The sequence below is a fragment of the Triticum aestivum genome, chromosome 1B (assembly GCF_018294505.1).
Source record: "Triticum aestivum cultivar Chinese Spring chromosome 1B, IWGSC CS RefSeq v2.1, whole genome shotgun sequence".
NCBI classification, from domain to species: Eukaryota; Viridiplantae; Streptophyta; class Magnoliopsida; order Poales; family Poaceae; genus Triticum; species Triticum aestivum.
In genome coordinates this window covers 195,753,104-195,775,364 of record NC_057795.1, presented here as the reverse complement: position 1 = coordinate 195,775,364, position 22,261 = coordinate 195,753,104, and the positions used below count along the sequence as shown (strand labels likewise).

Genomic DNA, 22,261 nt, shown 5'->3' with positions numbered 1-22,261 from the left:
GTGGTGGAAGAAAAATTCATCTCCACTATCCATACCTTTGTGGGCAAAGTGTCAAACACCTTGCGGTCGTGGTGGCAAAGAGGCCGTGATGATCACCTCGATGAAGCAGGGGTGGTTGGCGGCCGGCTACTGGCTGCTCTGGAGCACTCGTCGGGAGCTGTCGTGGCCATCGTGGTCCATAAACACTGCCGGCGATCGTATCCCCTCTGCCACCGGCTACGACGGCGACGGCCAAATCTCCTCCAAGCGACGGCCAAAACTCCTACGAAAGCGCGGGCGTGATGGCGGCCATGTCGAGACGTGCTCTGGTATGGACGGCCGGGGGGTGAACAATGAGGATGCGGCCGGAGAATAGTGCCGGTGCCGGCGGCGGGGGAGAGCGGGCGGAGGCGTTGGAAGCGAATGGCCTGCTAGTGACCCGGACAGGCAGGCCACAGGGGGACAATGGAGTGCGTCGAGACCGTCCGCGCGATGTCCGTTTCACCTCAAACTCGGCACAAATTGGGCCGGAAATGGGTAAAAAACGGATGAAATCCGGACATTTGTCCGTTTGAGGCCGCATGTTGGGCTGCGTTATTCATCCGTTCTACGCCACACCCGGACAGGACGGGATCACGAGCTGGAGTTGGCCTTAGAGCGAGTTGTTGTAAAAAGAAACGAGTTTCTGATTTGTACTTGTTGCAGTGGCACTCCCCAGCACGAAGCTGGTCGACTGCACAAAACCAAAACCAAACTCAGAAAGCAACACACAGCTTTTCCCAGCAGGTCTCGCGTGCTGGCTGTCTGTACCGTGTGAGTACAGGCTATGGCTCTACTGACTAGTAGTACTGCACGCACCATCACGCATTATTTTCTTTGAACCTGCACTCACCATCATGCGTGATGGCACATCCATCGACCAAATTAAAGCGAACGTTAACGGCTGCACGTCTTGCTGACGGAACCCGCGGGTGCCGAATCGACCAAAGGCAAGAGGGAAACGCTGGAACTTGTGGATGAGGCTTACGGTCGAACGTGTCATCTTCCTCACTAATTCTTCTTCTTGATCCTCACTGACCACTCCCCACGGTTCTCACCGTGACCCTCCACGTCAGCCCGCAAGCTCCACCGGTAGGGAAAAATCTTGGTAGTACAGTAGGTATGGCTCCTGTTGAGCGCGCAATCAAATCAGTTGCCGGTGTAACCATCTTGGTCCCTGCTTAACTCTCCATTGATCTCTGCATCAGCCAATTATTCCCAGCAGCACTGAGAAGCATGTAGTACCTTACCTGCCATGCCAAGCAACAATGCCAAGGCGATCGAAAGAAACGGGCACCGGATTATTTAGTGCGGTGTGGAGCGTGCTCCCTTTCTGAACCACTTGTCTTTCTCCTCTCTCGTTTGAGCTCTAGGAGCTCCACACCCAGGCCAGGCACGCTCCGCAGCCCCCAATGGCACAATGCGAACTCAACTCGGCGACGGGCCCTGGCCGCGCAGCCACGCTGGATCAAGACCCCAGGACGGAAGCTACAAGCCCATGCCCCGCCAATGGTGCTTCGGATGTTAACGCTCAGAGGTTAGTGATGTGGAATGGAAACAGAAATGTACTGTACGTATGTAGTATGTGCATGTGTGTACCTGCTTTCTGCTGCATCTAGATGGTTTGCTGCAAATAACCTTTGCAGAGCTCTCCCACTAACGATAAATTGAAAATGGTGGTTCGGATTAGCGTTAAATTTCGAGTCATTTAGCCGACTTATACAATACCATCCTTGCGCCTTTTTCTTCCTTCTTATTTCTGATATATATGATGCGTTGATGCAAAGCTTGGTTACTGAATTACGACGACTAATTAGTGCTCAGGTTTTGATGTTTGAACATGTGTATATGTCAAGTATATGCGATATATCATATATGATGCCAGATTATATACTTGTTCCCCCCCCCCCCCCCCAATTTTTCATGATTTAAGGAAAACGCTAAATGGGTCTTAGCTTTGCTATAGTTTTTGTCCGAGCCACCTCTAAATGGCATAGCCTGCAATTTAGAACATTGGCTAGTTATTGCAATATTTTTATTTGGAACTCAACTTTATGTTTCTTGTAAAAAATTAGAGATTTCCATGGAAAGCTCAAAATGACATTTGAACTTCAAATTTGTTTCGTATTTCTTGCACTCCGGTGCCAACATGCGTCGCTTGCTAGCCTTGGTGCCTTGGCATGGCTGGGCCACTCTGAGGGTGGTGAATTTTTTTTTGGAGGAAAAATGGTTTGGACATCAAACCTTGCTAATAAATGTGTGTTGTTAGAGCTTGAAGTTTCAAGATCTTGGTTCCTTGGAACCTGGTATTTGGAAAAAACAACAACAACAACAACAATAATAATAATAATAATAATAATAATAATAATAATAGCATTTTAAAGTTTGAAAAACTCAATTTGTTTTTATGTAAAAACCTATACATGTTCGTTATGTGTCTGTAAAATTTTTATTAAATAATATGAAAAATGTAACATACACAAAACAAACAATTTTCTAACCTAAAAACAATAAAAAAAAACATGTCTGATTTATGTGTTTGTCTTTTTGGGTATATCATGTATGGATATATAATTTTATGAATTTTTGTATGTGCCTACTATACATGTATGTGTACATGCATACTTTTTGGGTTTTTTCTAGGTGCGAAAATAAAGGTTTTTGAAAAAAAAGAGGTAAAGGGATATCTGGAGGCCAACACAAAAATGCACTTTTCGGTGTTGTTGGGCTTGATATGATGTGGGCCTAGGTTCTAAAATTGACCCTTTGTATCATAGGATGCAAAAAACAAGGAATAAAAGGATGTGGAAATCGATTAAAAAAAGGGGATATGGAAATAGAGTATTCAATATTAGAGAAAACTTCCAAAAGGTTAAGTGGATAGAAATTTTCCAATAAAATCTAGTGTGATCTGTAATTAAATCAAACAACTTATTTAGGAAAAACTTCTTAATATAGAATTCTCTACAAAAGTTACATTTTTTTTGAATCAAGTAGGTGCTTAGTTGTGCGAAGATCAAGGCCCTCTTTGATTCAAAAGAATGTCATAGGTTTTTTTTGGAAGGATTTAATTCCTTAGGAATTTTTCATACTTATCATGTTTGAAGATTATATTTTTTTCTATTTATCGAAAATTCTACGAATCAAATAGTCCTCCAGCGCTTAAGCGTATGCTTGTAGACAACACCAACTAATCTTTTAATCTAAAGAAAATGAGTGAAAAATTGATGCAGGTTGCTCTAAAAGGATGCTCACAAACATTATTCAACAACGGGTAATATATTAATATGAAGATAATACCAATTACATCTTACATCGGCAACAACACAGGACGAAGACCAGTACAGACATCAAGGATGCACAAAGAAGAAAAAAGATTAAAAAAACAAAGAAAGTTGACATAACCAAGTGACGTGCAACAGACCAACAACAACATCATGCATCATCCTTTTTTTTGCGAATTTTTTTTCGATCTATTAATCAAACATCATCCATCACAACACATAAGCTATGAAAAAGGTTCTTGATAAACAATGCCTATAACGTATAGTAGTACAAGCGGCACCATCACACGATGCAATGCAACCACTGCAGGATGGTCACGAAGTGGTCACCGCAACCATCAACGCCGGCCAACCGTGTCAGTGTGTACGAGCGGTGGGGTCGGTAGGCGGTAGCGGCCGAATCCCGGTCCGCCGCGTGAGGTCCTATGGTGGCGACCCGATCGACGCGGCGCCGCGTGCGAGACCAGACCAGGCCTCACCACACCACACCACCATTCTTCACGCCTTTTTTCTTCCCATGCTCCGTATTTTCTCGTAACGAACTTTGCTTTTCTCCCTTCAAAGTTGGCCCATTTCCCACTTTCCAGACCGCCTGCCCCCCGGACTGAAATATGAACGCCTAGATCGCACCTGCAGTTACTCCAAAAAAAAAAGAAAAAAAGATCGCACCTGCACTGCACAAACCTATCACTGCAGAGAGAGAGAGAGAGAGAGAGAGAGAGAGAGAGAGAGAGAGAGAGAGAGAAGGCTGCAAGCATTTTCTCAAAATTTACCGCTTCCATTCCAGCACGGGAGTAGTAAAATGTGTAGAGGGGCTGGGTTGTTTGGTGGAACTAGAGAGAATCCGTGCTCATGGTTCAACGTTCCGCTGGGTGTTGACTCCGGGCCGTTGAAAGATCGTGCCGAGCATGTGCTTTTCTTTGGCAACGGGAAGAAAATTGATGACGGGTCAGAGTAATCAAGGCCAGCCCGGTCAGTCTAAACTCTCGAGCTTGACCTTTTGGCGTCGGCTACGCGTGTACTACTACTACAGCTTGGGGCTGGGGTGGGGAACACACCTTCTCATTTTTAGTTTTCTTTCTTTATCGGGCTCCGACGAAACCGGGTGGAAAGCGACGGGGCCTGAGAACGAACGCGCGCAAGTTCATCTCCTTTGTACTCCTATACTAGAAAAACACCCATACGGGCCACATTAACTTTAAGAGTTTAATATTAATTATGTTAATATTACATTTAATATTTTCATACATATCAAGTGACATTAACGATCTTTTTACCATCAAATTCTCACACACACTCTCTCCCTCCCTCCTCCTCACTCTCTCTCCCCCTCTCCCTCTCTCTCTCTCTAACACACACACATATCCATCTTATTGAGTACGGGACCATAATCCATCTATTTCACACGCACACGCGCTAGTGCATAACAATATGGATTATAAAACAGGTTCAAGGTAGTAACAAGGATTCTTCTCATGCATTAATAAACAAATGTTCTGCACTGAAGACAAGATAACCAATTCCCAAAGTGCATCAGAGCATCACAGGACATTACTGACGAGATAAATGCACGACGATGCACCCGACTTATTTAATTAATATAATTAAATTATCAGTAAATTAGTCACTAAACTGCTCGGATGAACCGGAACAGAGCCAACATATATCATCCTAGACAAACGCAACATCAACCATTTACCTTGGTACTTTAGGGACCGACAGGAGGATGCATGTAGAAGCGCTTCTTGCCTGCGAATCCACAGTCAGAGAGAGAAATTGGAACCCATTCCCATCACACCAACTGATAAAGAAAGCATGTAAGAAAATTGATATCGGGCCAACTTGGATCTTCGGTGATTGTCCGCCGGTATGGAGAATTTAGGAGGATGGGTGCAGGGAGTGGCCTTGTGGATGATGGATGGAGGCGCAGAGGGATGTGGGCACCGGAAGGTCGAAAGCGGAGAGGGTCGGGCACGTTAGGTGGAGCCGGTGGTGCGCGACAACCGGAGGCGGCCCAATCGTGGGCGGCGAACCGACGATAGCCTCGGCCCATCTCTCGACGCAGCGAAGATAGAGAGGGCGGCACTGCCGGTGCTCGAGGCCGCCGCTCGGCACCATCTACATCGAGGGGAAAGAGAGGCGAGAAAGCGATAGGATGATGCGGGGCTAGGGATTGCGGAGGAGGGTGGGGGTGTGCGATTTGAATGGATGGTTCTGCCCACCGTTTTCTTGTACGTGGCGGTGGAGATGGCGGCGTCCAGCCATGCAGGCGAGGCATGGGTCGAGCCAGGCACACGGCGAGGCGCAGTAGCAGAGGCGGGGGCGATTTTTTGCTACTGAGATGCAGGGTGTGGGATTGATCGTTCATGTTCTCTTTTCCTTTTTAACGGGAGATGGATGCGATTTTTTCACGAAGGGAGAGATGCGACCACGTACAGATTCCATAATAAATTAATTAGGTCCATAACGGGATTTCTTTACAATGCGTTAAGATTTACGTGTTAGTTTTCTTAATAAAGAAATGCACTGATGTAGGGATCGATTGATTCGGATAAGGAAAGATAGATCCGTGATCTTTTGTATGTTAGGAAATTAGTGGTTTGCAAGGAAAGAGTGGAGAGAAAAAGAACCAATGCGACCACGTATAGATTCCATAATAAATTAATTAGGTCCATAACGGGATTTGTTTGCAATGCATTAAGATTTACGTGTTAGTTTTCTTAATAAAGAAATGCACTGATGTAGGGCGCGATTGGTTCGGGTAAGCAAAGATAGATTCGTGATCTTTTGTATGTTAGGAAATTATTGGTTTGCAAGGAAAGAGTGGAGAGAAAAAGAACCAGTACGAGGGGGTGGTGGGAGGTGGGACGAATAAAAACCGGACGAAATTGGGAGGTGGGAGGGGGCGAGTAAAAACCGACGAAAAAAACCAACGAAATTGGGAGGTGGGAGAGAGGATGAAAAAAAACCAGGGGAGGTGGGAGGAGGACAAAAATAAACCGTAAGAGGCTACCAACTGCTCCATTAGGAGTAGAGATTATTTGTGAAAATAACATGCGATGACGACTTAGCGAGCGGATCCCCTTAAAAAAGACATAGCGAGCAGATTTCCTTAAAACTGGTAGAAATGGATACGATTGATGACATTGATAAATAGTGGTGAATGTTGGCATAATTTACTATCATCATGCATGGAAACGAATCATCAAGAAAAAGAATACTTCCTATTACTACACTCATAGGAAGCTTCCTAATCTCTGCTACCAAACAGTTTCTGCTCAAACAAGGAAGGAAAGTTATGGACGTGATTCAAAAGGAAAAAAACGTTATGAAGATTAATTAATTTAGATTTGATCTTTAGAGATTGATTATGATTGATTCTTTTACATAAAGACATTACTAAATAATTTGCGTTAGTATGGAAAGTTCTGCGTTCAGTTTTTTTCGTTGTGTGAGAGGGTGAAGTGAAAATAAACCGATGAAGTGGTGGAGGCGACGAAAAAAATCTACGACAGTTAACTTACGGAAAAAAACCGGACGAAAGTGGTGGGACGAAAATTGACCGGCGAAGACTACCAACTGCTCCATTAGGAGTAGAGATTGGTTGGTTCGATTTTTTTTGCGTGGAGGGAACTACCTGGGAGGTGGGAGGGAGTACGAAAATAAACTGTCTCGGCTGAGCGGGAGGTGGGAGTAAGTACTAAAGAAGTACCAAAAAAGACCGGGTGAGGTGGGACGAAAATAAAACCCGGAACGCGACCTACCAACTGAGACATTGGGAGTAGAGATATTAACAAAAGTGCAGATCCCGTCCCACTCTTCACTTTTTGACAAAAAACTTCCGAATAGCAATCTTGGTGAGTGATCTCGACCGGATTCGATCGGCATGGCGTGTCGTTCCTCCAGGAGTGGGTGCTGAGAGGAAGGATGGCAAACCTCCATTGTCAATCGGCCGGAGCTGCATCGTCATTTGGATCAGAGCATGGACGAAATCGAGATGGTAGAGGTTGAGGAATTTGTAGGACGTAAGGGTTTAGGGTGGGCATCACGAGAACTCACCCATATCTTGGGAGACGGCAGACCCGAGGTGCAGTCGTGTTCGTGCTTCAGGGGTTGCCACGTGCTGTCCTCGCTGCCATCGCCTGTCGATGCCACTTCAGCGCCACGAGCATGGGACTGAGGGACGAAGGGAAGAGAAGGGAAGAAAGCGAGCTAATGACGTACCTATGTTTGGTATGTAATACCCTCCATTAAGAGTAGATATTTTCTTAAAATTGGTTATTTATTTCCTAATTAATGTGATTGAGCAATTTAAGGTAAAGTTAATTAATTTAGATTTGATATTTAGAGATTGATCGTGATTGATTCTTTCACATAAAAACATTACTAAAAATAACTTGCATCAGTATGAAAAGTTATGATCCGTTAAGATTTTCTTCGTTGCGTGAGAGGGTGACACGAAACTAAACCGGTGGGATGGGGAGGGACGAAAAAAAACCAGCGAAATATAACGGGTGGGAGGTGGGAGGAAGTACCAAAAAAGTACCAAAAAAGACCGAATGAGATGGGACGAAAATAAAACCCGAAACGCGATCTACCAACTGGGACATTAGAAATAGGGATACTCAACTAACTCTAGTAGTTCAAAAAACAAAATAAAAAAACTCCAGTGGCTCTGTGGGAGTGCGATGCTCAACTGTAAATCGTTCGTGCGACTGCTTTCCGTTAGTTGGCTGCTCGCTGTCTCGTCGTGACTGTGCTGACCAGTGACCACATGTTAGCACCGCTGCTTACCACATGTGGCCACGATCCGACTAAAAATTTGTTAACCATAAACAAAGAGGGCAGAGACACAGTGATCAGCCCCTACTGGATAACTCACATGAGGCGCACACACACTAGGCAATCATGTTCAAGGACCACCGGGGAGCTAAAACGTGGAGCAGAGTTGTCGTATTAGCTCCATCAACATAATAACCATCAATCATCAATAAGATAGTTTTGTCAACAATAAAAAAACACTCTAACAGAGTTGTTAGGAGGGCATTTCATATTGAGGCTGGTCACAATGGGCAAGAACGTAAGCTAGTAACTTACACACTTCTCTAGACTATGTTACTACCTTCATAGTGGATAGGAACATCTATGTAGTGTCATGCAACGATATATTTATTAGGTTATAGACTCATTTTTTCTTGGAATATGTGATGTTCCGGTAACTTAGCTAGTTACCACAAGCACCTCTCTCTTCATTAAATATGTGCCACATAAGCAAAGTTGTATTGGAGTGTGTGATGTTATTCCTAAGTTCCTCCTCACTGTGACCAGCCTAAACAGTGACCCTTGATATTTGGAGTTTGGAGTGTGCTCCACCCACCAACCGCTTGTGAGTTTCACCGCCCTCCTCAGCCTCTCGCGTGGCGTAGACGAGCATGCCACCGGAAAGCATGACAATTAGTGACAGCCATCACGTGCCAACCGCCCCGAGGTCTCTCCCACCACGTCTTCCTGTCGCCCTTCGCCTGCTGCTATAATAATGTCGTCACCATGGTCAAATAGCTCACAACCTCCACTTCCAACACACCTGCCCGTAACTAGTTTCTCCCCTCAGTCACCATGCCGCTTCCCTTGCGGTCGGACCGGGTGTCGCTCTCAAAGAAGGAGCAGATGATGGCGATGAGCTGGCGGAGGAGGAGGTCACCCTCATCGCTATGGAGGAGGAGGATCACCGTTACGCGCTGGAGGCCGCACGGGAGGATCCTGCCCTTGATGAGTGTTTGGATTGGAATCCGGGACCTCCTCCATTGTTTGGGATATCCAACACAGCCACAGATACATGAAATCCCGTATCAGCAGGGGAGGTCTCGCCCACGCAACTCATATCGGGCACCACATGCTCCCAAGTGCCTCTTTGTTAAGGAGGCATGGATGAGCGCTATGTCGCCTATGCCTCGTTTGTCTACCCCGGCGGCATCTTTAAGCACACTGACGCTAGGTAGGTGTTGCGGGTAGAGAGCATCGCGCCATCTAGCATCATTACGAGGAGAATCATGCGGACTTGGCGACAGAGGGGGAGCTCATCAGATGACACACAATCAACATGAACATGGTGGCATTCATCAAGACAAACCACACCCCATTGGGCCTTGCTTCTCTTGGAAAAAGGTCGTCCCCGGCCTCGACGGCGATTGACAGGAACGAGACGGAGACGAGGTCGCCGGACCTTCACGTCGTCGCTTGTAGAGGACGCTCGAGTCATCACATAGGCATGTGCCCTTGCACTGCATTCACTGACGTCGTGGCAAGGAGCAACTAGTGCTCCTCCCCAGACGCAAAATCTCATTAGCTTAGTAAAAAAATGTCGCGATTGACTTTTCTACCACTATGTAACCACTTTGTAATGCAATGTTATCTTAAATTAGTGTTTTAATCCGTGAAGTTGAGTGTGTGAATTTTCTAGTTATGCAACAAAACATAAATGAATGGATATGGAGGTCGCATTATGCTCACTCTACATTTGTGCGCCACAACCGTGGCCTCCATATTCATATGGAACATATTTCATGTCTTATATGGAGGCTGCCAATATGGCGACTCTGCTAGAGTTGCTCTTGGAGCAGCTCCAACATTTGACTAATGTGACCCCTATATATGTTCGCAGGCGCGTCCGGGCACAAGAGCTGACTGCCCCCATTTCTTTTTCCGGGGAACACATCCATCATGTTCAAAACCTCAAATTCATACAAAGACAGGCACATAGATAACTCGGTCAATATAACGCACAAACAATTCAACAATCTGAAAAATTGAACAAAAATAAAAACAAGAGATAAATAAAATTCAATAATTCATACATAGAATAAATGAACGGATTAATACCCCTATTGTTGCGGTCGTTGATCTCTTTCTTTTTTGTTGACGAATCACTTCTTGCAACTGTGATCCATGATGCTTGTGTCGGCCAACATGATCCTTGAGACGAGTATTTAACAAAAAAACTACCACAATTTATGGAAACGTGCCCCAAAACTACCACTTTACAAATTTGTGACGAAAACTATCACTTTTTCTCTAATCTTTGACTAAAAACTACCATGTATGTAAATCGACTCATTCTTCCATTTTAAACGCACTTATGACAGGCCTGGCCCGCATGTAAGCGCTGTCATCGTTAGTCCACTGCCCAGCCGGCCTATCCACTCCCCCCCGCCGCCGTTAACTGATGTCCGAGCTGGTGAAGCACGAGCGCGCCAGCATGCGGGCCGAGGCTGTCGGGTCAGCTCGGAGTGGAGGACGACGTGCGCATGGGAAGCAGCGGCGCCGGCCGCGACAGGCGCGAGCAGCAGCCGCGTCGGCCGTGCACGGGCGCAAGCTGCGGTGGCCCCGGCCATGCGGGCATGCTGCTCGTCAGCTCGGAGCTCCGAGTGGTGGAGGTCAAGGTGCGCACGGGCACAAGGAGCAGTCGCGCCGGCCGCACACGAGCAGTGTCGCGCCGGTCGTGCGTGGGCGAGAGCACCAGCCGGCCACAGAGGTAGAGCTCGTGGATGTCCGCGTGGCCGCGCATGTCACTGCGGCACTAGAGCGCGGGCATGTCACGCGCGGCGCGGCGCCAGGAGCGGCACACCTGCCCCGCGCCGGTCAGGATCTCGACGTGGTCGAGCTTGTGGAGGATGGCGCAGAGCACGTCCAGCAGGATCCCCGCCCAACCCCTCGCCTCCTCCTCCGCAGGCGCTGGTGCTGGCCTCTTGTGGCCGCGTCGTCCACGAGAGTCGAGAGCCACGAGACTAGGCTGTGGAAATGGAAATGGACCATGCGTGAGCCATGCTCCAGGTGAGCTATGCGTAAACACCGCCGCCGCGAGCGTGTGCGCCGTCGTGCGTGAGTGAGCGCCGGTAGTGGTCGGCGGCGGAGGTGGCTTGCTGGTGCACACGAGGTGTTTGTAGAGATGCCAAAGAGAGGGAGAGAGAGGAGGAAGAAGAGGCCTGACTTGTGGGCCCATCCTGTCAGAAAGGCGTTTAGAAGAGGCGAATCAGGCACTTTCACGACGTGGTAGTTTTTAGTCAAAGATTTGAGAGAAAGTGGTAGTTTTCAGCATAAATTTATAAAGTGGTAGTTTCTGTGCACGTTCCCATGAATTGTGGTAGTTTTTGGTTAAATACTCCCTTGGGACCTTGACTCCTCCATGATCCTCGTGAGCCTCATCCTCTCTTTCTCAAGCTCAATTGCCTCATGTGCTTTCGCATTTTCAAGTTCCATTTTTTATCATTTTTCTTGCTTCATGTCTATCCTCCCCCTATCAATGTTCATCCTCTTCTGCACCTCTCCCGACCGAACTCAAACATCTTCCTTTGCACATCCGAAAAGAGCTTGTCCTCCTCCTTTTGCTCCCTTTTCTCCTCCATTTTCTTCAGTGTCTGCCTCTTGTTGCAAAATATGTCTGTCCGTGTGGCATACATTTTGCTTGTCGCACCGTCATGCACAACCCTACCCTTCTCCCACTCCCTCCCCCTCAAGTGCCTATTCCTTTTTGGCTCAGTCCCATGTCTTCCCGTCCTTCCACCTGACTCATCACCGTCATCCAATTAGATAGATTGGTTAGAGCTTGCGCCATCGTTGTTCTTCTTCTTAACAGGGTTTTTAAGATCTCCAAAGAGGTTGGACCACTTTGGTTTTCCATTCAATTCCATCCAACAATGGGACATAATGAATGGTTTTTTTCTTAACTTGATGGTACAAAGTGGCCGCAAACCCCATATAGGAAGCAAAAATCACAAGAATGCAAGAACGAAGCAAGCAGGAAAGATGATGACCAATGTGAAGCTGACAAAACTTACATGGCTATTGACTCCAATACGGCAATACCACTTTGGTGCCTATTCACCACTTGTGCATAGAAACTTCAAACCTTGTTCACCGACTCTTGGATTGCGAACCATCTATGTTGGAGACAGCACTCCTTGCGAGTGGTGGATTGGATGCGACTCCACGTAGTGCTTGTGTTTGGCATACCATGGGTGGATGTTTTACCAATACTTGGAGCCTTTTTACTCGGTTCCACATATATGATCCATGTTTGTGCCCAACTAAGCATTACAGAACAAGGCATTTTCATGGGTTGAGTAAGCATTTTCTCTTGCCTTCACCTTCTTTTTTTGAGTGCTCGATGATTTCCCAACATCAAACAGAGACAAACTTTGATCACACATCTCATAATTTGGAGGATCTTGACCGTCATTTATCATATCCATCATAAATAAGTCCTAAGGATGCATCACAATGAAACCACTATCCTAAAATTGATTCGATAAATGCTATGGGGAAAAATGAAAGCATGATCGTTTTATTGAGGCATATTGTTGAACAGTTGGTGGGCATGTCCGGCGCTAGAGAGGTTCCCAACATTGTCCCCGACTGTTGGAGTTGCGATGACTCGTACGCCTTGTCCTGAAGCTAACCGGTTGACCGTTATTTATCATATCCATCATAAATAAGTCCTAAGGATGCATCACAATGAAAACACCGTCCTAAAATTGATTCGATAAATGCTATGGGCAAAAAGAAAGCATGATCGTTTTATTGAGGCATACTGTCGAACAGTTGGTGGGCATGTCCGACGCTAGAGAGATTCCCAACATTGTCCCCGTCTGTTGGAGTTGCGACGACTCGCACGCCTTTTCTTGAAGCTAACCGGGATGCCCAACCATTGCGAAGTTAGAATTGGCGCTGGTGAGGGCATGATGGAAAATCACAAGGGTGTCCGATTGGAAGTATTGTTGGCTAGCCGTTGCTCTAGTTACCATGAACAAAAAGGTTGTCGGTTCAAAGCGATGTTGCAAAAAAGGAGGACCGAAGCCATGCATCAATAGAGAGTTGTAACATTGCATAGCTTATGCAGTCGCCAGGGAGCATAGGACCCCTATCTCCTGGTGATGTCTGCTGTTAAGAGCTTCCCTTGGAGGTGAGCTTAAGAAGAAGACGCACCGACGATAAGCCAGAAGCCAAAATGTGGGCCACTTCCAAGGCGGTTCCCGGCGGCCCACCAACAATGCATTGGAGGAAATTACTCCAGACCAACACCTAGAAGAAAAGTGAGCCTTACCAAATGTTGTCACCCGATCTGTGGGTTTCGATTTAGGGTTTCTCTGGGAACACGAGAAGGGGGCAATAGTGCCACATTTGCGCCTTGAAGAAAATTTGGTTGCTCATGGGTGACCATCATGCTCACATGACGAATTTCAGGTTTGGGGCTTTCACACAGATAAAGACCTCCAAACATCTAGTTGAGCACGACTGTCGATGCTACGGTCTTTGCCTCTTCCCATCCTAGTGGTCACCCTCCAACCATGGTCGCCAGTCACGACGACCGACGTAGTGACATTTATCTCTTGTCATCACGGCGGTCGCGCCACCATTGAACCATGGCCGACAACACAACGGCATCACTACTCATGCATTCTAGGGCACCGTCTCGTCTTCCGCTAGCCATATGAACAAGGGACTCTCGTCGCCACCTTTACCATCGAGGGCTTGAGCCGTATGGTTAACCCTAGTCACCCCACCCAAGGATTCGCAAGCGTTCTTTTTTTTTCCTCTCCCCTTTCTCCGACTTTACCCTCTCCACTCATGGTGTGCTCTTGGCCCCGACCATAGCCAGTCGACCTGGGAACGGGATCCTCTAACATCAAGGAGGAAAGTCATGTAAGTTACAGTGCAAACTAGTGCAATGCAAAGAAGGAAAGTCAGAGTACTTTAGCAAATACTGTATGGATCTACTGTAGCACGTATTGTACGTAGTTACTGTTTGACAAAAATAAATCTAAAATTAATTTTATTGCACTGTAATTTTGTTTGATGTATTTTTTGTAAATTTATAAAATAAATTTGTAATTTGCAAATTAATTCAAGTCATTTTAGTCTTAGTTAGGAGGAAAATTAGGGTACCATAGCTTACATGACTTTTCTCCTTAATGTTAGAGGATCCGGTTCGGTCGACCTGGTGTCTCCCTCCTCTCTCACGGCTCCACCGGAGGGAGAGGGACGTACCTACTCAGTGGCGGAGGGCTCCGGTGGGCAGGGTATGGCATCCGCCATACCTTGATTCTGGGGCAATTTTTTTATACCTATGCATCTATCGATCGGCAGACTCTGGATCGGCATCGGCTGTTTCGATCGACCGCAGCCAGTAGCGCTGGCCTGATGGGCCGATGCATCCAGCTGTTGGGCCACGCAGGCAGGCACGACAGGTTCGATTCGATTGAGAGTGTCTAAAAAAAGGTTTGATTCGATCGAGCGGCCACACACACAACGCACACGCACGCACGCGACCAACTCTACCCAGACGCGACGCAACCCTAAGCAGCTAGCGCGATGGCGGCTGCTGGCCATGTCGCGAGGACCAGGCGGGCGACTGATGACGGGGGCAGCTGACGGCGGCGGCAGGCTGGGGGCTTAGAGGGCTGCCGCAGCAAGCTCCAGCGAAGGAAGCAAGCGGCGGCTTCAGTGGCGGTAGAAGCAAGTTCCAGCAGACGATGGCAGTTGGGAATTTTCCTGGTCAGTCCCCGGTGTACGAACCAGAGGACTAATTGCAGCCACTTTGTTGGGTATTAGCAAATTTTCTTCCGTCAATTCTGCAGGATCTAAAGTAACTACAGTAATTCTGAACATAATGGATAAAAATTTATGTAGCGACCTTGTACAATATGGTGGAAAGTTTGTCTATATTTTTTCATTCATGCTAGTGTACTGTGGACGCACAAGTTTTTGTTTTTAGATGATTATGCATAAAAGCTAATAAGATGCCCAACCAGCGCAGTTCTAGACGCCATTGAAATCTTCATTATTGGTTTGTTTTAGATTATTTTCCTATTGAAATATGCCTACATTTTTATTGTATTGGGGTTTCCGTTTGTAATGTGTATTGACTCTTTTGATTTGCATCAATTTTTTTTTTCCTTAAAACTTCACCACACCTTAAAAAAAATTCGTCCTCCGTCTCTGTACCTACTACTACTAGCCCGGTAGCAGCCATATGTCCGTGGGGCCTTAGGGGTGTGCGTACAATTGTCAATTGAGCAAGAGACTGGTAATATTACTATTCCATTCCAAGTGCCCCGCGCCGACCACCTTCTTGAATCCGCAGCCGAGCGAGGCTGCTGCCCTCCATGTTCGTTTCCCTCTTATTTCTTTTTTGTATTGTTTAGGTACAATAAAGAAGAGTTTGTTTCCCCTTGTCTTTGTCATGGGCAACGAACGAACCAACCCGGGAAGCCTCCTCTCCTCTCACCATCCGCGTCCCCGACCATTCCTCCCTTTCCCACGGCGCGCCCTCCGCTCCCCTCTGCCTGGCGGGCCCTCCCCGGCGGCCACGGGGCCTCTATAAATAGGCAACGCTGCTCCCTCCCGTCTCCACACCATCCACCACATCCCATCCCAGGAGATTAAAAAAGGACAAGAGCTCGATTCAAATCCGATCCTGCGTTACGTATCGCGCTTCTTCCGTCCGTGTGTTCGTTCCGAGGCCAGGAGTTTGAGGAGATGGCGGGCGGCGGTGTCGAGGACGTCTACGGCGAGGACAGGGCCACCGAGGAGCAGCTCATCACGCCATGGTCATTCTCCGTCGCAAGGTAATACCGCTAACCAAGCCGAGCCGTAGAGTTGAGCCTGGCGGTTCTCCGTTCCTCTTGTTCTTGCTTCGTAATCAAAGCCTTATTACGGCGAATCCCCTCCGGGCCGGAAATGAAGTTCTATGGAGAATCCAGCTCCGATTTCTCGAGATAATTTGTTGGTGCGTGCGTGCGTGCGTTTCCGCAGTGATCCGCATCGGCACGGCGAGATCATGCGATTTCGGTGGTTGTGGTCTCGCGTGACTTAGGATTTAGTCGGCAACTTACTATTGCGGTTGCCACTATTTAGGGTAGGGCTGTGTTTTGATTTTCGGTTTGAGCTTTTTTTCGCCCTAGGCCGAGATGGCCGAAATTCGGTCATTTTCAAAAATTTCGGCTAAAATTTAACTGCGATTTGACTTAAATTTGACCAAAATTTGTCAAACTTGATCAATTTCGGCCTAAAGATACTTTCCGCCCCAGGCCGACATGGCCGAAATTCGGCCGAAATCCGTTTTTTTCGGCCGAAAATCAAAACACAGCGGTAGGGTACGTAGGTTGTAACCCATCTTTTCCTTCCTTCCTTCCTCACGCCTGCCAAAATATTTTCTTCGTTTTGGGATATCCTGCTCCTGCCTTGTTAGCAGGGACTGCGCTCAAAGTTGTCGTTCGCGTTGCTCTGTTTCTTGACGTTAACACATGCATGATGACATTTTCCTTGCGTGCAATCAACCAACAGTGGGCACCAGCTTCTGAGGGACCCCCGGCACAACAAGGGGCTGGCCTTCTCCGAGGCGGAGCGCGACGCGCACTACCTCCGGGGCCTGCTTCCCCCGGCCATCGTCTCCCAGGAGCACCAGGAGAAGAAGATCATGCACAACCTCCGCAGTTACACCGTCCCCCTGCACCGCTACGTCGCCATGATGGACCTCCAGGAGAGGAACGAGAGGCTCTTCTACAAGCTCCTCATCGACAACGTCGAGGAGCTGCTCCCCGTCGTCTACACGCCCGTCGTCGGCGAGGCCTGCCAGAAGTACGGCAGCATCTACCGCCGCCCGCAGGGGCTCTACATCAGCCTCAAGGACAAGTGCGTCTCTCTCTTTTCTCTCTAGCGCCGTGCATTTCTCTCTGACAGTAAACTGTTCGAGACTGGCGTACATGTCTCACATGTCAAGCACTTTTCAGGGGCAAGGTGCTCGAGGTGCTCAAGAACTGGCCTGAGAGGAGCATCCAGGTCATCGTCGTCACCGACGGCGAGCGCATTTTGGGGCTCGGAGATCTGGGTTGCCAGGTATCAATATGATCGATGATCCACCACCAACCTTTTTTCTGATTCCTTTCCAAAAGAAAAAAAAAACTCTTTTCTGATTGTTAATGCTCATGCATGTTATGATGATCTTGTGCAGGGTATGGGGATTCCGGTTGGCAAACTGTCTCTGTACACCGCCCTCGGAGGAGTTCGCCCATCAGCTGTAAGTGTGGTTCTGAATGTTCTGAAAGCATGCAAGGATTAAAACCAGCGGATCGTTCTGCTGACTGATTTATATTAACAATGTAATGATGGTGATGCAGTGCCTGCCAATTACGATCGATGTTGGCACCAACAATGAGACATTGCTGAACGACGAGTACTACATCGGGCTCCGTCAACGGCGTGCTACCGGCGAGGTAATGCCGATGGCTGCACGCAGCAGTCTACCAGTGCATACTGTGGTTATTATTAGCTCGCCTCTGCAGAATCTTTTGACATGTCGTCGATGCTGAAGTTTGTGTTTGTTTCATGGCTGCCAGGAATACCATGAGCTTCTTCAAGAGTTCATGAATGCAGTGAAGCAGAACTACGGCGAGAAAGTCCTGGTCCAGTTTGAGGACTTTGCCAACCACAATGCATTCGATTTGCTCGCAAAGTACAGCAAGAGCCATCTCGTCTTCAACGATGATATTCAGGTGCTTCATTCATTCCCGTACAGTTGGTACCAAGTCATCACAAGGCTGTCTTTATTATCTCCAGAGACACTGAACAGAAATGGTGATGTTGCAGGGCACAGCATCAGTGGTCCTCGCAGGCCTCTTGGCGGCCCTGAGGATGATCGGTGGAGGCCTTGTGGATCAGACTTACCTCTTCCTTGGTGCTGGAGAGGCTGGAACTGGCATTGCAGAACTCATTGCTCTTGAGATGTCGAAACACGTAAGACAGCAAGCTCTCTCTGCATTGTCTATGGATCAGCCAGTCCATGGTGTATTACGTATCGCTGATATTGAGTTGTTTGTACAGACTGAACTCCCGGTGGACGACTGCCGCAAGAAGATCTGGCTGGTGGACTCCAAGGTTGGTCGCTCATCTCATCTCAGGACTTCCAGCAAGATTTAGCACGACGTTGTCTCTGACACGTAGGGCTCGTGTTGTGCAGGGTCTGCTTGTCGAGTCTAGAAAAGAGTCTCTGCAGCACTTCAAGAAGCCGTTCGCTCATGAGCACGAAGAACTCAAGACCCTGCTGGAGGCCGTCCAGTCCATCAAGCCAACCGTGCTGATCGGAACCTCCGGCGTCGGGAAGACCTTCACCCAGGAAGTGATCGAGGCCATGGCCTCCTTCAACGAGGTACGCAGCTGGTCCGGCCATGATAAGGCTATCACATTTCTTGATTCCAGCTGCAGAGACGCTAAACAGAGGTCTGCCGTGTGAGAAATGCAGAAACCCGTCATCTTCTCGCTGTCGAACCCGACGTCCCACTCGGAGTGCACGGCCGAGGAGGCCTACACCTGGAGCAAGGGCACGGCGGTGTTCGCGAGCGGCAGCCCGTTCGACCCCGTGGAGTACGAGGGGAAGACGTTCGTGCCCGGGCAGTCCAACAACGCCTACGTGTTCCCCGGCTTCGGCCTCGGCGTCGTCATCTCCGGCGCCATCCGCGTCCACGACGACATGCTCCTCGCCGCCTGTAAGTATCTGCATCTCCTCTCGCGCGTTTGCGGCGGCTGGTGACTGAATCTGAATCTGAATCTGATGATGGTGAATGGTGTTTGGTTTGGCTGGGTGCAGCGGAGGCGCTGGCGGAGGAGGCGACCCAGGAGAACTTCGACAAGGGGCTCATCTTCCCGCCCTTCACCAACATCCGCAAGATCTCGGCCAGCATCGCCGCCAAGGTGGCCGCCAAGGCCTACGACCTGGGCCTGGCCAGCCGGCTGCCGCGGCCCGACGACCTGGTCAAGTACGCCGAGAGCTGCATGTACACCCCGCTCTACCGCAGCTACAGGTGAGCGTGGCGGGCAGTTTTGCGGCCAGCACGGACGGAGTCAATCAATAAAATCAATCTCCTTCCCCCGTATGCCAACCAGCTCAACTCAAAGCTTCAGCGACGCAACCTAAAACATAGGCTTTCTTTCCTTCTGTGTCCGTCTATGCGTATGTGTACTCTTGTGCTCTTCTACTTTGCTTTACTTTGTACTGTAATGTACTGTTAACGGGAGCACGGCACGCACCTGTCTATCCGTGTCGAGGTGCGTCGTCGTCGTCGTCGTCGATTCTTTTGTCAGATTGAGTTAAACGAGTGTAATAGTTTGATGATTTGTGTTACCAGGGTTGCTCTTTTACTTCCCACGCTCGACCTCAAATTAGCTCGGGTGAACAGTAAAATCCAAAATCACTAAAATAAATTTTAAAATATTCTGAAATTATTCCAGAGCAAAAATTGATAAATGTTTTCGGTGCTCATAAAATTCCATGAAAGAATGACATTTGCGGAAGATATAGCAACCATGACTTCCGCGAATGTCATTTCATGATGAAAATTTTCAAGCACTTAAAACATTTGTCAAAATTCATTAGAAAAAAACAACATTTCCATTTATTTTATTTGTGAGTTTGATGTTCATCGCGAGCTCAATTAAGTGCTTGTAAAGAAATGACGTTCATTGAAGTCATGGCAACCATGACCTCCACGAATGTCATTTCATAATGAAATTTTACAAGCACTTAAAACATTTGTCAGTCATCAGTAAAAAGTATCATTTTTTTGCAAGTTTGCTGTTCATCGCAAGTTCAACTAAGCTCGCGAGCAGAAGATGACTTTCTTGTGTTTGGTCAGCTCAAAGATCTGAGCAAACACTGGCGAGCGTCCTCATCGAACCATTCCTCCCATCTTCGCAGGGCATCTTTGAGAGTGTGTTTAGGTCCAACCAGACGCCCACGGTGCAATAATATTCATTGTTTGGTCAGCATAGCACGAAACTTAAAGCACCCTACCAGGCAGGCTCGTTGGAACGGTTGAATTACCTGTTTCCCCTCAGCCAAACTCGGATGATACAAGGAAGGGGAACACGGCGTCGAGCTCATGAGAGCAAGGAGATGGTGCGAGATCGTGCGCAGCCCTAAAAAGCCGCGGGAAGAATTTGTGGTCACCTCCTGCCGAATCAGTCGCCCTATACAACCACCCTCGGCTCACGACCCAAACTCGTGCCCCTCCTTCGAGCTCTCCGTTTTACATGGATCATCATCGACGAGCAGGTAAGCAACGCGTCTTCTTTGGCTGGCGGTCTACGACGGCGACGATTTGTCTTCTTCATGTTCTCCGACCAGTTGCATGCCTCCACCAGGCTTAATCGATGGTTGTAAGTTTGATCAGTCCGTCCTCACTACTCACTCTGGCTTAGATATGTGAGCATGTGATAGGAGTAGAACTGTGAGCATGTGGTAGCATTATAGACCGTCGATCTGTGAGAATGTGATGTTGTGGTAGCTAGTGTTGATGAATTGGTAGCATGATATGTGTTGCTTGTAAGCTCTAATGATGTTCATGTTGTTCCTTGTCGACAAGGATGATACCATGGTAGATTTGGTACTAGCTTATGAATCAGAGCATGTGTAGTATGCTAGTTTGCAAGTATGTAGGTGTGAGTGGTCCTTCTTACTGTCCATGTGTAGTGTGTTTCACAAATCGTGACGCTAACACTTGTAGGATATGAGGATGCAAGATTTTAGCCATTTCATTGTCTTGTTCGAGAGCCAATTCCCGTCATCCTATGTTGAGGACTCCCAGTCTATGACCGAGGATCAAATATCTCTGGATTATATTTCTTTGAGGGGTCTGCAAGGCCTCCACCAAGGCCAACCATCAAGGCCAGGAAGGGAAAGATGGCTGGGAGGGGGAACTCAATGAAATGGCAGCCATTCTTATCTACCTTCGTGCTTAACAAGATATGTAAGATCATAGTCAGCGGGGTGAGGACTGATAAGGGCTTCAAGGAGGTGTACTTGAACCCTATTGCCAAGCAGGTGTTCAAATTATGTGGCCAAGAGGTCATCTTGACACAGCTCTGAAATCACCCCAGGAAGCTCAGAGCCAGACGAATCCAAATGTCTAATCACCAAGAGGTGCAGCGCCGATCTGGCGGTTGTGCGCTCCTGATCTGGCAGCGGTTGCGCTTTGCGGGCAATGTTGATCCTACTTTCATGCTCTGGCTCTGGCCATGTCGGCGCCTAGGGAGACGAGCCTGTGTAGGGCTCTCTTCGGCGAGGTGGTAGTCGGCGGTAGTGTGCTCTACCATCGGGGCTGGTCCTTATGGCGATCACTCCGGCTTGCGGCAGCGGACTCGCTGCAGATTGTTGTGGCCACCGAAAGGTCTTCGTGATAGTTCCTCTCTCTAGACCCGGTGGTTGACTTTGACAGGAAGATGTAAACTATGGATGACGAGTTGACACAAAGGGATGGTTGTGCAACGACAGCAGTCCATTTTGCATGCACCTGCTGGGATCGCGAAAAAGTGACCACGAATACACATAAATGGCATCAATCTTGAGTTTTGGTGTGAAAGCCTAGGTCTGACCCATGTTGGTTATACCTCCCAATGACTATGTTTTTTATGTCATTACCTTGTTGAAGGCATTGCTTGGATATGTTCGGACTAGTTCAGACTAGTTCTTCAGGCTGAAAACCCAGATTCTGGCTTTGGGTGGTTGGACCCGGTGATGGCAAAGCTTGAGCATCGATCCCTTCTTGAAAGCCTTGCTATTGAAGAAGCTCGTCGTCTATGTAATGTCATGAGATGCCTGGTGCGATATGATCATTGTTGTAGTTTGGCGATTGCGGATCTAGTCACTTTACTTTTTTTCCTCGCCTATGCATAGCTTTGGTCACTCATGACTTTACTATCTGCTCGCGTGTTTTTGTGTGTGTATGGGTTGGTGTTGGTTGTGTGCATCCTAACTATGCAGATGCCACGTGTGTGGTTATTGTGTATGTGTCCTCTTGTTGCTCCATTGTAAGCCAATAAAATATATCATTTATCGGCAAAACTTCCCACATGTAAATTCCATCGCATACCAAATAGAGAATCTAGACTAATAATCTACTTTTTAAGTC

At 47.8% G+C, this 22,261-nt stretch overlaps 1 protein-coding gene across 2 annotated transcripts; it reads left to right on the top strand.

The window, feature by feature from the left end:
• Positions 1-1,318: 1,318 nt before the first annotated feature.
• On the top strand, positions 1,319-19,476 carry LOC123115296 (NADP-dependent malic enzyme, chloroplastic). 2 transcript variants are annotated; one of them, XM_044536490.1, is made up of 11 exons: positions 1,319-1,555; positions 16,644-16,991; positions 17,090-17,195; positions 17,311-17,376; positions 17,477-17,572; positions 17,696-17,851; positions 17,946-18,092; positions 18,180-18,233; positions 18,316-18,504; positions 18,598-18,841; positions 18,943-19,476. In XM_044536490.1, exons 1-11 carry the CDS (start codon positions 1,431-1,433, stop codon positions 19,158-19,160), a joined length of 1,749 nt encoding a protein of 582 aa, XP_044392425.1. In that variant the 5' UTR covers positions 1,319-1,430; the 3' UTR covers positions 19,161-19,476. The 2 variants fall into 2 exon arrangements, with proteins under 2 accessions (XP_044392425.1, XP_044392429.1); XM_044536494.1 differs by lacking the exon at positions 1,319-1,555 and adding an exon at positions 15,634-15,925.
• The last annotated feature ends 2,785 nt before the right edge of the window (positions 19,477-22,261 follow it).